At 38.8% G+C, this 12707-nt stretch overlaps 1 protein-coding gene and 2 non-coding genes across 5 annotated transcripts; 1 reads left to right on the forward strand and 2 right to left on the reverse strand.

Annotated features, from left to right (window-relative positions):
* Positions 1-3516: 3516 nt before the first annotated feature.
* Trnah-gug (transfer RNA histidin (anticodon GUG)) lies at positions 3517-3588 on the reverse strand. The gene has a single exon. It is a non-coding gene; the product is annotated as a tRNA-His (tRNA).
* A 435-nt stretch (positions 3589-4023) lies between these two features.
* Positions 4024-4095, reverse strand: Trnah-gug (transfer RNA histidin (anticodon GUG)). Its single transcript has one exon. It is a non-coding gene; the product is annotated as a tRNA-His (tRNA).
* A 1777-nt stretch (positions 4096-5872) lies between these two features.
* LOC144644605 (uncharacterized) lies at positions 5873-12141 on the forward strand. 3 transcript variants are annotated; one of them, XM_078504127.1, is made up of 5 exons: positions 5873-6066; positions 7190-7304; positions 8576-8682; positions 10840-11058; positions 11232-12141. In XM_078504127.1, exons 3-5 carry the CDS (start codon positions 8619-8621, stop codon positions 11915-11917), a joined length of 969 nt encoding a protein of 322 aa, XP_078360253.1. In that variant the 5' UTR covers positions 5873-6066; positions 7190-7304; positions 8576-8618; the 3' UTR covers positions 11918-12141. The 3 variants fall into 3 exon arrangements, with proteins under 3 accessions (XP_078360253.1, XP_078360254.1, XP_078360252.1); XM_078504128.1 differs by lacking the exon at positions 7190-7304; XM_078504126.1 differs by lacking the exon at positions 5873-6066 and having other exon boundaries at positions 6083-7304.
* The last annotated feature ends 566 nt before the right edge of the window (positions 12142-12707 follow it).

A 12707-nucleotide genomic window follows, 5' to 3' on the forward strand; every position in this document is an offset into this window, starting at 1 on the left:
TAGAATGGCCTATACGGGGGGGGGGCTCCGCCCGAAATTGCCTTTTTCAGACTTAAGGTAAATAATAGGGTAGGGATTTCACAAGTTTAGGCATATTAAAGGGTTTTGAAATCTGTCATTTAGGTCTTTTAAAAAGGGCCTTTAATTAAACTATATCAAACAGACACAATTTCTGGCTGTATTATTTTAAGCGCTACATGAAAATGATTAGAAAACGTCCTGTTCTAAGTCAATGGCATGTCTTTAAGGTATATAAAAGGGGTACCTTTTTTCAGTACAAGGTATACGAAAGGGGTACAATCTCTGTCAAAATTGTATAAAAAAGGTAAGGGGTTAGATCTCTTGGCGGAGCCTCCCCGTATAAAACTTTTTTGAGTTCTCCCCCCGGGCCCGAAACGCAAGGCCTGCGTCTAATTGCGAAAGTTTTTTGTCTAAGTTGGTAGAAAATTCAAAACCAAGCAGACTTGCATATAAGAAACTTTTATCAAAAAAGAGTAACTCCGACTAACTTGTTCAAGTTAACAATAGGCTAACCTCTTTTCTTTGAGTACAAAATAAATCCTCTTAAAAAGATTTGGTTCAACAAGACACCAGCAGTTAACCCTTTTCAGACTGAATATTTTTTTAGACAGAAACTGGTTCTCAGGGCTACAAAACAAAATGCTTTTATCAAGGAGTCCTCTTTACAGTAATATACACATGTTTTATATGGTTAGAAAGCCTATAAAATTCTGAACATTTTTTGATCCAAAACATGAACAAATAATTTATATCCGTCTCCATGGTAACCGATAAACATACATAATTTATGCAAATATGCAAATTAAAATAAAAACTTTTAGGTTTGAACGAATTTTCTCAAGATGTTTTACAATTTTTTCTAGGCAATGTATACATCATCAAATAGGCTATTTTATATGTTATTCATTTAGCACAATCATTTAGCCAACAGCGATTTCCTGTATACAAAAAAATGTGACTTTCACTCTAGTATAACATAGGTAGAAACACGTGGTAGCAGCTCCTAGGACAGCTTCCAGTGAGCTTCGAATCGAACCTGTCAATTTAACTTGGCCAAAATGTTCAAACAACCATTTTTAAACTTCGTCTAAGACATTAAAGCAAATAAACAATGAATTCTTAGCTCTATCGCCTATTCTAGCAGCGAAGGCCTGTGACATGGTGGCAAAGGTTGAATCGATCCTTCAGAAAAAACTTCCGTCTCACGAAATAAACAAACAAAGTGCAAGATGCAGTTTCCACGATCGTCAAAATCGTCTTCCAAGCTTTCTTCGTCCTCAAGATCACTTCTAGTCCGCAAAACCATTTGTAAAGCTTGATCAGTGTTAAAATAATCTGACGCAATATCTTTCCACTGATGTAAACAAACGTAGAGCGACGAAAGCGAAGAGAAATTTGAAATTTTCTTGAAAGCAAAATGGCCGACAACATGTTTATGTAATTGGATAACCGCTGTATAGTTTTTCCCGTCACTGCAGCTTCATACAAGCAAAAATTACCTGTGTAGGGGAGGGAAAAATGTTTCGACTCTGAAGGGGTCGAATTCGACCCCACTCGTCCGAAAAGGGTTAAGGTCGCGCAGGACCCTTGCAATCATTAGTATGTATTTATTTAAAGAGTATGCACGAACTGCCGGACGACTGAAGCCGACAACAAACGAAATATTCATGAGAATGTTTGTTTTTAAACTCTTTTGTACAAGTAATTACTAGTTATTGTTTTCAGCTTTGTGCCACGTGCGCTGGAACATAGGAAATTATCATAAATAGATTCACAGCTTTGAATATATCACACGTTGTTGTAAACATTGACTCGGAAGGTCTTCGGAAGCCTCAAAACCTTCAATTTTGTGTCCAAGTTTTCTCTGCCGATATAGAATTTCAAGAGTTGATTCGCGAGGAACATAAACTTGGTGTACTCTATTGTGTTCTGGCTAGAGCGAATTTTTAAATTTCCTTCTCAAAATGAAGATAGCATGTTTCAAAGTTTAGATTTCACATTTTTACGCTCTTAGAAGCCATTAACTTGTAGCAGCTTTTGAAATCGAAAATTTCGTTCTAGTGGGAACACAAAAGAAGTTACGATTTATCACTAAGCTATATAATCATTTCATTTGGTGCGCTGTGCTAGCTGAAAACTTGGACACAAAATCGCATTATCTTCAGTTAAACTTTTAAGGGCTTGTAACATCACAGACAACGGTCATCTCTCAGTAAAAGGACAATCATGATGTAATTCCATCATCCCTGAGTATCCTTATTAAATTTTAGAGGAATCGATATTCAAAATGTAGCGAATTAAAGCTTTACAAGATAGCACTCCAACAAGAAATTGACTAATGAATTTATTAATGAGCAAGGGTCCTGCGCGACCTTAATTCCCTTTATTCTTGTAAATAAATGAATGAATGAATAGATGAATAAATAAATATTAATTTCCTCGCGAAGCGAGGCCGAAGGCCGAGCGTAGCGGGGTGTATAATTTTGTCCCTCAAAGGGCTCAGGCGGGATGAAATCTCGTGTGGAGTTTACGGTCCTAAAGTGTGTGGCGGAAATGACGTCACACGGCCGCGCGCTGGTGCCTAATGGTGTGGATCAATGGTGTGAGGCGTCGAACTTGAAATCAGATCTTCGGGACTGAGGGCGGGGGTTCGAATCCGGCTAGGGTTTTTTTATTTTTTATTTTTATTATTTTTTTGTGGGTTCGAATCCTGAGCCTTTCATTTTTATCGTTTTTTCTTTTCGGATTAAAATAACACTGATTTCCACATAATACTCCCTCAACGCCTATTCAGGCTATAAACCTTTCATCGCCATCAGGGGCGCGCGGGCGGAGGGTTCGAATCCTCCTGCCGTTCGTTCTTCTTTTTTTTAATGCCCTCAAATAAATGTCCAAAATGCGACTATCCAATAATTTGTCGATGATTTTGAAAATAGACTGTGCTTCCCAACGCTTTATAATACCTCTTTGCGAACCAGAAAGAGCCGCCATCTTCAAAGCGGAGTAGACCCTGGGAACGAGGGTGTCGCGGCCATGCCCGTTACTAGGCAACAATAACAAATCACCGGTTAAAACCGGTTATCACCATCACTCCCCAATCCACTACCTTTCCAATGCTACCCCTCCAAAAAATATTTTTACATTTCTAACAAATATATCTTCCTGCCTACTGTGGAAAATTGAATATGTACAATTCAATTAATGTTCAACTTCAAATAATCCACTCCTTATTTATAACACTCCCCCCCTCCCCAACCCAGAGCTTCGCGAGGCCCTGCGAGTCACGTATTACTAGTAAATAAAATTATTAATTTCCCTAAAGGTTGAAAACGTTGTTTGAAAGTTAAATGCCGCATTTTTAGGGATCATCAACATAAATCATCAACCATCAAACCAAATAAAATACACGATGAGTGTATAATAACAGTCAAATGAAAATCGTTATAAAATTGTGTTCTCCGTCAGCTTTTGAAAAATGAGTGGAAAAAGAAAAAATGCCGCGACCAGGATTCGAACCTGGGTTACTGCGGCCACAACGCAGTGTCCTAACCACTAGACGATCACGGCGTGCCACTCTACTGACGGCTGTATGAAAATGAAACTTATTCCGCTATTGTTTTGACAATGCATTCTGGATGTTGTTATCTAAATCGTTGATCACTTTTAACATTTAAACTATCAAAAAACGAGTGAAGGTAATTCATATTGTCAAAAAATGGTCTTGAATAACCTTAAGCGTCAAGGGATCCAAAGCATGGAAAATGTTATGCTTTATGTATTTTGTGTGCGCAGCACACTGCTCAACGTGTCAGAAGAATACTATACACCTTAAGATGAATACTTACAAACTACTATGCAAGTCCAAAATACTAATACTCCTTACTCTTCACCACAAATTTCTTTTAGTATTAAGTACGGAGAATTTGTTTTAACAGCACGTCAATTTACCCCAGTTGATATTTTTCATATATAAAAAAAAATAAAAAATAAAACATAAAAAACTGCCGAGACCAGGATTCGAACCTGGGTTACTGCGGCCACAACGCAGTGTCCTAACCACTAGACGATCACAGCGTGCCACTCTACAGACGGCTGGTCAGAAACGGAAAATAATTCCTTAGGTTTTGACAAAGCATTCTGCATGTGGCGAGAAGAACTATATACAGAGCACGAGGCCTAGTGAAGGCGTTTATCGTAGACTCCCATTCCGCTGTCCGTTTATTTACTCGCCTCAACACCCTCCCAAATTAAACTCTAAGGAGTATTCAGCGCTCGCTCGTAAATATGCCTGCATCACAGGCTAACGAAGACCATTTGAAAAATATTTTAGTCAAACGTACTAACCTGATGTCCATACATTTTCTATTACATGTAATTGTTCCTAGCCGGACTCCAATGTTCCCGTAGCTGATATTTCTCTTGGTTCTTATCAACTGACTGCTTGGCAAATACATGATCATACTGTAAAAGGAAAACCTATTGACAAGTCAGGGTAATGTTTAGTTGGTGTCAAAAATGATTCAAACCGTTTTAATCCCTTGTCTCCTTAGATATTTTACTTGTTCCCCTGCTCTCCAGTTGAAATTGACCATGTTCCTTTGTTCCCCCATGCCATGCCCCTGGGCGACCCTCGAGAACTAGCATAGCGATTTTATTTTCCACCAGTGAGATATCATAAACTCCACAACACTGAGTAACGGAATGCTTTCCGTTTCTCTCGCTCTTTTGCGCCTTCCTTTACATGACTAGATGGTTTTCTACTTGCATAATTTAAGGTGTAATAAAGAAGTTTTGTATCAGCGTCGTACCTCAGGTGACTCGCCTCAGGGTCGTACCTGGTACCGACCTTCCCGGTTTCCAGGGTTGAAGACGCGCAAGGAGGGATTGGGACGAGAAAGGCGGCGCGGCACACCAAGCGGAAAGGCCCCCCAACCCCTTCTTGTCGATTTTGTCTTTTTGCGTTTGCTTTTCCTTGGATGTTTAAAAACTCTAGTCGGACCCTAAGAAAAAGTTCGGTCGACAAAAGAAAAGAGAGAATTTTTTTTCCTTTTTTTTGGTCTTGTGCTGTGAACCGGTAGATTTGGCAGTTGTTGCCACGTGCACTCCCATCGTGCAGTGTTCATCAGAATATTCTAAGGCACTGTGCTCACGTTTATCTCCTTGTTTCTCTACACAGGGGTGAACATCCTTGCGGTTATGTTTGCGCTTATGCGTATACTTATTTTACAAATGTGAACCCGGCTTTGTTCGTTACCTCCCAAAGAGCTATCTCACAGGGTATCTTATAATGTTCCATACATTTATTATTCCCAAAAGGCTTTTCAGAAGGTAATTGAAACATCAATAGTGCACCTGTATAATAATTTGATTACTGCAAACGATTCAAGGTTTTGCATTTTTCTTGCCTAAAGACTCACAAAAACTGCCAAGAACAAACCCAGCGAAACTGGGCGAATGTGATTTGGTCTTCCACCTGACTCAGAGCCTGGTACCGAGTTTTGTGCCAGCCGAAAATTATTCTCTTCCCCATAGCCCTTTTCCTTTATCTTAGCTGGCAGGGCCTTGGCACGAGAAAGAAGGTCCCTGGAAACATGACTTCCTCATACAGTATAAGAAACATCACGACTTCATACACAAAGACCGGATGTCCTAAAATCATGGACTGGAAATCCTGTGACTCCAGACTCCTTCGTTTCACACCTCGTCCCCAGGGTCTTCTCGGCGACAATATTTTTTTCTTGAAAGCGGAGTAGACCCTGGGAGCGAGGTTGCCTCGTTTCTCGTGCCAAGGCCCTGCCGGCTAAGAGAAACGAGAAGGGCTATGGCAAGGCTATGGGGACGAGAATGGCCGGAAACCTGTTTTAAATAAACAAGTTGATTTCTTATGCAAATTTAACAATACGTTCTGCGTTTCTGATGTTGAATATGCATTTTTAGTATTTACTTTCTCACACACGAGTCATTTGAGGCTTACGTGAAGTTCATAACAGCTTTTATTCTCGTATGGGTTCAAAAGTACAAATATTGAAGACGTCATCTTTGCAGGTACGTATGATATCAACTTTTAAAGGACGTTTCTTCTCTTTATTCAATCGGTTTCTTTTACATGAAACGCAAGGAGCATTACTTGAGTTCATACCGTCATTTATAATGTAGGTGAAATGTTTGGTGATTTTATTTACTTGTTTTATGATCAAATAGTCAATTTTCAGTATATGAGATATCGCACGAATCTCTTGATCTAAATGTTTCGACAAGCACTTCTTAAGAAATTGCTGTTCTTGTACAAGACCTCAATTTCCCTTGTATAACCCAACACGCGCCATTTGTGGTTAGAAAAATCCAAAATTCGTTGTAGCTTAATTCTGATTATATTTCTCGTGCGTTACTTTGGTATTGGGTTAAGAAGAAAAAAATATATACGAGTAAAAATAATCATTTTAAAAGTACTCAATCAATCAATGCATCTTGGTTTCCCGTGGTTTTCTTAGCTACAATTGCGGACGAATAAAGAAACAAAGATTAAATATTTAAGATATACATGAAAAGTCGATAAAAACATAAAATCGTGCCTTGTAAGAATTCTTAAAAAAGATCTCCCCTGAGATTAAATGTGTTACTTAAAAATGAAAGGAAAAATAATTTTTCTCTTTTTTTTCACCGAGAATTCAGCAGCGAGTGTTCCAATATTTTGGTGTTATATGTTGTTTACGCCTTTACAATCTGAATTTTAATTCTTTGGAGGTAATCAGCTTACCTGTCGTTTGAAAATGATAAACAAAGAACCTGAAAGGAAATACGTGATCAAAATAATAAAAAATTGGGGTTGTAAGGTATTAAATATTGACAGCGAAACTAATCATAATATGCGTGCCGACAAAATACACTGAAAATGTCGAGACGCAACTGCGTACAACTTAAGATCTCTTTGGTTGAATTCATGATGTAAATCTTAGAATGAAGAAATGATATTCTAAGGTCATAACGTTGGATTAATCTTAGCGGCATATTTGATGCACGTTTTTACTATATAGTATTTTGTTATTCACTCGTGACCATGTAAACATATCATTGAAGGCTGCGCTCATGAAACAAACTTAATCGAGTGGAAAACAAGCCAATGGAGTTGTATGAGGAGTTTTTATCCTGAGTAATCGAACAATTGCAGGTGGAGTTTGGAAAATGTGCAATACTGAAGCCAGGGAAAAGCGAAGATTTTAGCGTCAGAGAGAAAAGTTGAAAAATTTCTGCAAAAGATCGCGGGAAAAAGGATTTTTAACTTGGTAAGCTAATTTGCATTTTATTCTCGAATCAATATTGACAACAGTTCAAAGCCACCCTTACCTACGGTCGTCTCCCTAGCATTCGATACCTAATTATTTCAGCAAGCCTTGACAAAAACCTATCGTGGTTATCAACTCGGTACACTTTGCTTCACAAGATAAAATGATTCCAAATGATGTCGCAAAGCAATCTTCATGTAACACACCGCGCGTAAATCGCGTGATAAAACGTGCGGCAAGTGAAACCGCTGCCGTGATCTCATCTCCATATAAAACCACGCTAACTTCAACCTGCACTGACTGAGGTGGCGAAACGATTAACATAACATAGCAATAAACTTGAGGCTGATGTCCGTAGTCTATTATATTTAAAGCACTATAGTTTTCCTCGTACGTTAGAAAAACAAATTTACTTTTCAGCGGCCAGTGTAGTTTTCTCGAAGCAATGAAGCGGTTAATGATTACTAGTGTTCGTGATAATTTTCAGTCTCATTGTCCAGTTCGACGCTTTACACATTTTTTGTTGGCCGAATAACACGGCGAGTTTATGTTTTTAATAAATTTGAATGAAATAAATTCATGTCAGGTTGTCGCAATATCATTAGTGACACACAGTCAGTGTCAATAACAAAGAGTCGCTAGATGACAGTACGCGAGCAGGTGTAAGGCATTTGAAAACCTTTGATTGAAATTTATCCGGATATTTCTAGGAGCTTAGCCAAGTTTTAATTAATACAAACTTTCTGTCAGAAGTTTTGGCCCTTAATTTGCACCGCCATCACTCAACGGTTAATTGAAAATAAGATATTAGCAATTTTATTCATCTTCTCACACTGAAGCTTCTGTTAGAGAAACGGTGCCCGACTGAGAGGGAGATGGTTGGGGAACATTGTCATCACAAGCTTGTTGACCCCTTAGCTCCTTAATATTAAAATTCAGCATCAAAAGAAAATTTAATTGCAAAATAATTTCTGTGCAATATCGTCTCCGGCTGTCCTACCCTCTTCAATTTCTAATATCTCAGTAGAGTAGAGGCCCGGGCTATCGAGGGGTGAGCAAGTGGGGAGGGGCTAGGGAAACTTCAGGAACTGCAAAAGTCCTTCTTTAGTTCAGTTGTCAGGTCTTCAATTATCGTGGACACTGAAGCCGTCAGATCAATCAAATGTTCATCCACGATATTATTTTTTCTCTAGCGGGAGCACACTGAGGCATGTAGACTACTCGGTATAGATTGATGTGTGTTTTATTTTAATCTTTAATTTCTTTTCAAGCCCTGTGTACTTGGACTGTAACGTAGAAGAAAGATTGCTAAAAATGGACATGGAAGGGGAATTTGAAATGAATGGAACAATGATGATGAGCCCGACTAACATAAGTGGTAAGTTAGAGGCTAAATGTATTCAATGTAATTTCAAACAAAAAACAATGTTTATTTTTATTGTTTACTGGGATAAGGGAAGCAGAAAACAAAAAGCGAAACGGTTCCGACTAATTGCCTTTCATAGACGAATCTTTTTTCTGACTATCATGTTAGAGCGTTTAACCTGAAAATGATTCCCAATGCAAAAAGGCAGTTGAACAATATAATAATGTTGTTTCTAGTTCGGAGAGCCGTTTTTCTTCGGTAGCCTGTCCCGGGCGTTAGGTTTGCTGGACAGCAGCGAGAAAAACTGTTCTTTCTGCCAATCCCGTTTTTCGCGCTAAGAAGAAGCTATTTTACGATCATAAAGCCCTCAACTACAGTTGAATCCCGATAACTCGAACCCTCAGTTACTCGAACTCCCGCTAACTCGAACCTTTTTCGTTTCCCCTTCAGGTTGTTTTCTTAATAATTTTACCCTCGATAACTCGAACTCCTGATATCTCGAACCTTTTTCGATTTCCCTTGAAAGTTCGAGTTATCGGGATTCGACTGTATATATATTTTGTATGACTATGCTTGATCGAATATCGGCATATTCGTGGGAATGGATGTCTGCTCTTTCACTAAAAGGTGCGAGTTAAATTTTCCTGCCGCGAAAAAAAGTGAATTCACTGTTTTCACCGTTCCCATAATACATCTTGTTTACCCCGCCAAATTTTCGCATAAGCATTGTTTTCAATTTCTCTTGGGACGATTGTACGTCATTGTAAATCCCAAGAGAAATTGAAAACAATGCTAACGCAAAAATTTTGGGGGGTAAACAAGATGTATTATGGGATCGTGAAAAAAAAAACCAATTCAGTATTTTGAAATTAGTTTTGTCCATTCCATTTTAAAAGCCCGAGCGTTTTTTACGGTTATTAAAATTATGTCTATTTAGCAAGGAATGGATTTTCGACCGTTGCAATTGAGCAATACCCTAATCAAGACATAGCCACTCCAGATGCATTAAGAAAACTTCCCGCTGCAATGACTGTTGTTGTTATCTACAGAAACCTGATATCTATTCATTAACGGATTAGATCACTTTTGCAGCTGTAAAGAAACCCTTGAATGCTCAATATAATCCATTACAGTTTGCGTTCTTTACAAAGTGTTTTAGCCTTGTATTTACTGATAAAAGTTAAAATAACGTGTATCCTCAACGAATCACTGATTGAAATCGTCTCACTTTTATTTATTTTTCTTTTCTTTAACTTTGATTTGGAATGGAGACACATGTAATAATATCTAACTCGGCAGACAATATCTGCAAAATTGGAGTGATAATTATCCATTAAAATACTGTGTCATCTCGGAAATGAACGCTTTAATGTAAGGCAGAAATGCTTCCGTTTTAATTACTTTCATCGAAAACGCCCAATATTACTTTCGGGTACAAGTACTTTTTCTGTTGGAGTTGCTAATAAGTTGAGTTTGTTGACTGGATTTTGCGAGTTACATTTACATAATGTAGTTCACTTTTAGTTTATTTTGATAACGGAATGACACAGTTCACTACAGAATATTTTATAACTCGCAGCTCGGCTCTACATTGTATGACTTTGAAAATAACTGCGAGAAGGCATTAATTTTAGTCACTGAGGGATCGGGAGAATGTGCCACTTTCTAAATCGGGAAATTCAGTACATAAAATTAGTTTTATCGGAATACAAAGTTTATGGGAAAGTGGCAGCCAGTATAGCCTGGGAGAATCCCATACTAATTTGTAAACACAAAGTACAGATGAATTTCGATAACTCGAACCTTCAAGGGAAATTGAAAAAGGTTCGAGATATCGGGAGTTCGAGTTATCAAGGGTAATACTAGAGAGGAAATGACCTGAAGGGAATTCAAAAAAGGTTCAAATTATCGGGAGGTTCGAGTTATTGAGGGTTCGAGTTATCTGGATTCAACTGTAAATACATAGAAAAATAATATGTAGTAGATAAAAATCTAAGATCTATTTGACTTTAAGTTGACAAAGTTACACGGTGTACATTTGTACCGCTCTCAGTTCTGTTGAATTTGAGTGTTCGTTTTACATGTAAAGTATTAGTAAGTTTCTTATCGAGTTGAATAATAAAATGGTATATCTGAATTCTTATCTTTCCTACACCTTTGTAATAATAGATCCGTCTAACGACAAAGAGGAGACAGTAGAAGTGGGTGTGATTATAATGGGTCTCTGTTGCATTTGTTTGGTGGCCTGCGCACTAGTTGTTCTCCAGCTCCGCTCAAACAACAGACGCATCTCCGGAAACCGTCATAGATCTGGACCCCCTGGCGACGTATCGGGTGATCGATCACGTGATCCGTTAGATGTGGGGGCTCCGCCCTCTTATGACGCAGGTATGCAAGTAAATAATTTTTTTTTAAAGTGAATAATTATGCCTACAAAACACCAAAGTATTTGTTACTAAATAAGGGTTTGTTTTGTTGCCACTGAGAGGCCAGCTCTTATAATTAGCGACTGAAATGTTCCTGTGCTTAATTATTTTTCCTCTTTTCACGTTTCTTCTCAGTTATTCGCTCTCCTCACCTCTACCCACCTTCCAGAAGGAATTCAGTAACGCTAGACGTCTCAGAGACAAGACGGAGCTCTGGTTCAAGTACCTTTAGCTTGTCTCTTCACAGTCCTCGTCTCGTCCACCACTTTCGTGTGGTACCTAGAGGTACATCCGAGGACAATCTGTCTCAGTACTCAGACATGCAACTACGGGGCTCTAATGAAGAGGACAATGAAGAGCCTCCACCACCTTATCCGGGAAATGTTGAGTTAACTACATCACGCAATGCGCGTTCGACGGACTATATGTGGCATTCCAACTTGAGGCCCACTCGTCAAAACAACAGGGCCCGTGAGGATGACTCGGCTGGTGAAAATGGGCCCCTACCTCCAGACGGAAGGGGCTCGGGAGAACAATCGAGTCAAGGTCATCATGTTGTGGTGCCATGTGGGACCCGCGTGGTTAATGCATGGATTGATAACGAACACGAACATCCAATATCTCGTGATGAAACCAGTCATGAACCTTGTAGAACAAACTCTTGTCAATCAGACTCTGAAAGAAGGAACTTAGATGTTAATCAGAGAGACCTTAATCTTTCTAGGACATTTGTTACTCATTCTTCCCGAGGCCCTGGGGGAACGGTATCAATTACACGCACCTTTCCCTCTGAAAACGCTGAGCTTACGGAGACAGTATAGTCGTTTCCATAGTATTCCATCAAATCCTTTTTGAAAGTTGTCATTTTATTCCCCCCCCCCCCCCCCCACACACACACACAAATGAGTGGTAAACGAGTTACTCCAGCCCATTAAATAAATCATGTTACTATGAAAGTTTATGAACGTTTTTTTTTTCAAATTCTTATTTTAGTCGATTTTTTTACCAGCGCTTATTTGCGATAATACAAATTTCTGGAGTTGAATTAAACCTGGTGTGATATTATTTGTGTGGAAACTTCGTTTTTCTCAATCGGTGATAGACCAAGTTGTTAAAGATATTGCAGAGGCCTTGCATGTGCACTATACTTGCAACACAAATGATCAAAGACCATCACGCAAATATGCGAAGCTTTCTACTTCACAATTTAATTTATTCACCGTAGACGAAGACGAACTGGAGCATATCTACGTCGTCGTTTTTTTGTAATTCGGAAATACCTGGGACGTTTGAGAAACAACGAAATCCCCGATGGCGTCTTTGATTTACCGGACACTGATGAAAGCCTGGCTTATAAAACCACGTAGCAACAATATGACATTTCCGTTTGCCAGTACTCCTTTAGGAGTAATTATTATTAATCCATGACATTTTGTTTACCATAATGAATTACTTCGAGAATTCCTTTTCTCAAAGGATATCTTTGGCTGTTGCAAAATGTCTTCCGCTTTACACATTTTCTTTCCGCACTGTAACGTTTGTGCATACACGCGTTGTTTGTGGCGTTAGTAAATTCTACTACCGGGAAGCAAGATTTGCATGATTGTGTAT

Source organism: Oculina patagonica, chromosome 2, assembly GCF_052425735.1.
Source record: "Oculina patagonica isolate OP01 chromosome 2, crgOcupat, whole genome shotgun sequence".
NCBI classification, from domain to species: Eukaryota; Metazoa; Cnidaria; class Anthozoa; order Scleractinia; family Oculinidae; genus Oculina; species Oculina patagonica.

What these genes read in the sequence shown, in the direction of transcription:
- LOC144644605 (XM_078504127.1), top strand. Translation starts at nt 8,619, where the DNA reads ATGGACATGGAAGGGGAATTTGAAATGAATGGAACAATGATGATGAGC. An exon ending in GAGCCCGACTAACATAAGTG is followed by an intron (nt 8,683 to 10,839) that starts GTAAGTTAGAGG and finishes TTGTAATAATAG; the next exon opens with ATCCGTCTAACGACAAAGAG. An exon ending in TCCGCCCTCTTATGACGCAG is followed by an intron (nt 11,059 to 11,231) that starts GTATGCAAGTAA and finishes GTTTCTTCTCAG; the next exon opens with TTATTCGCTCTCCTCACCTC.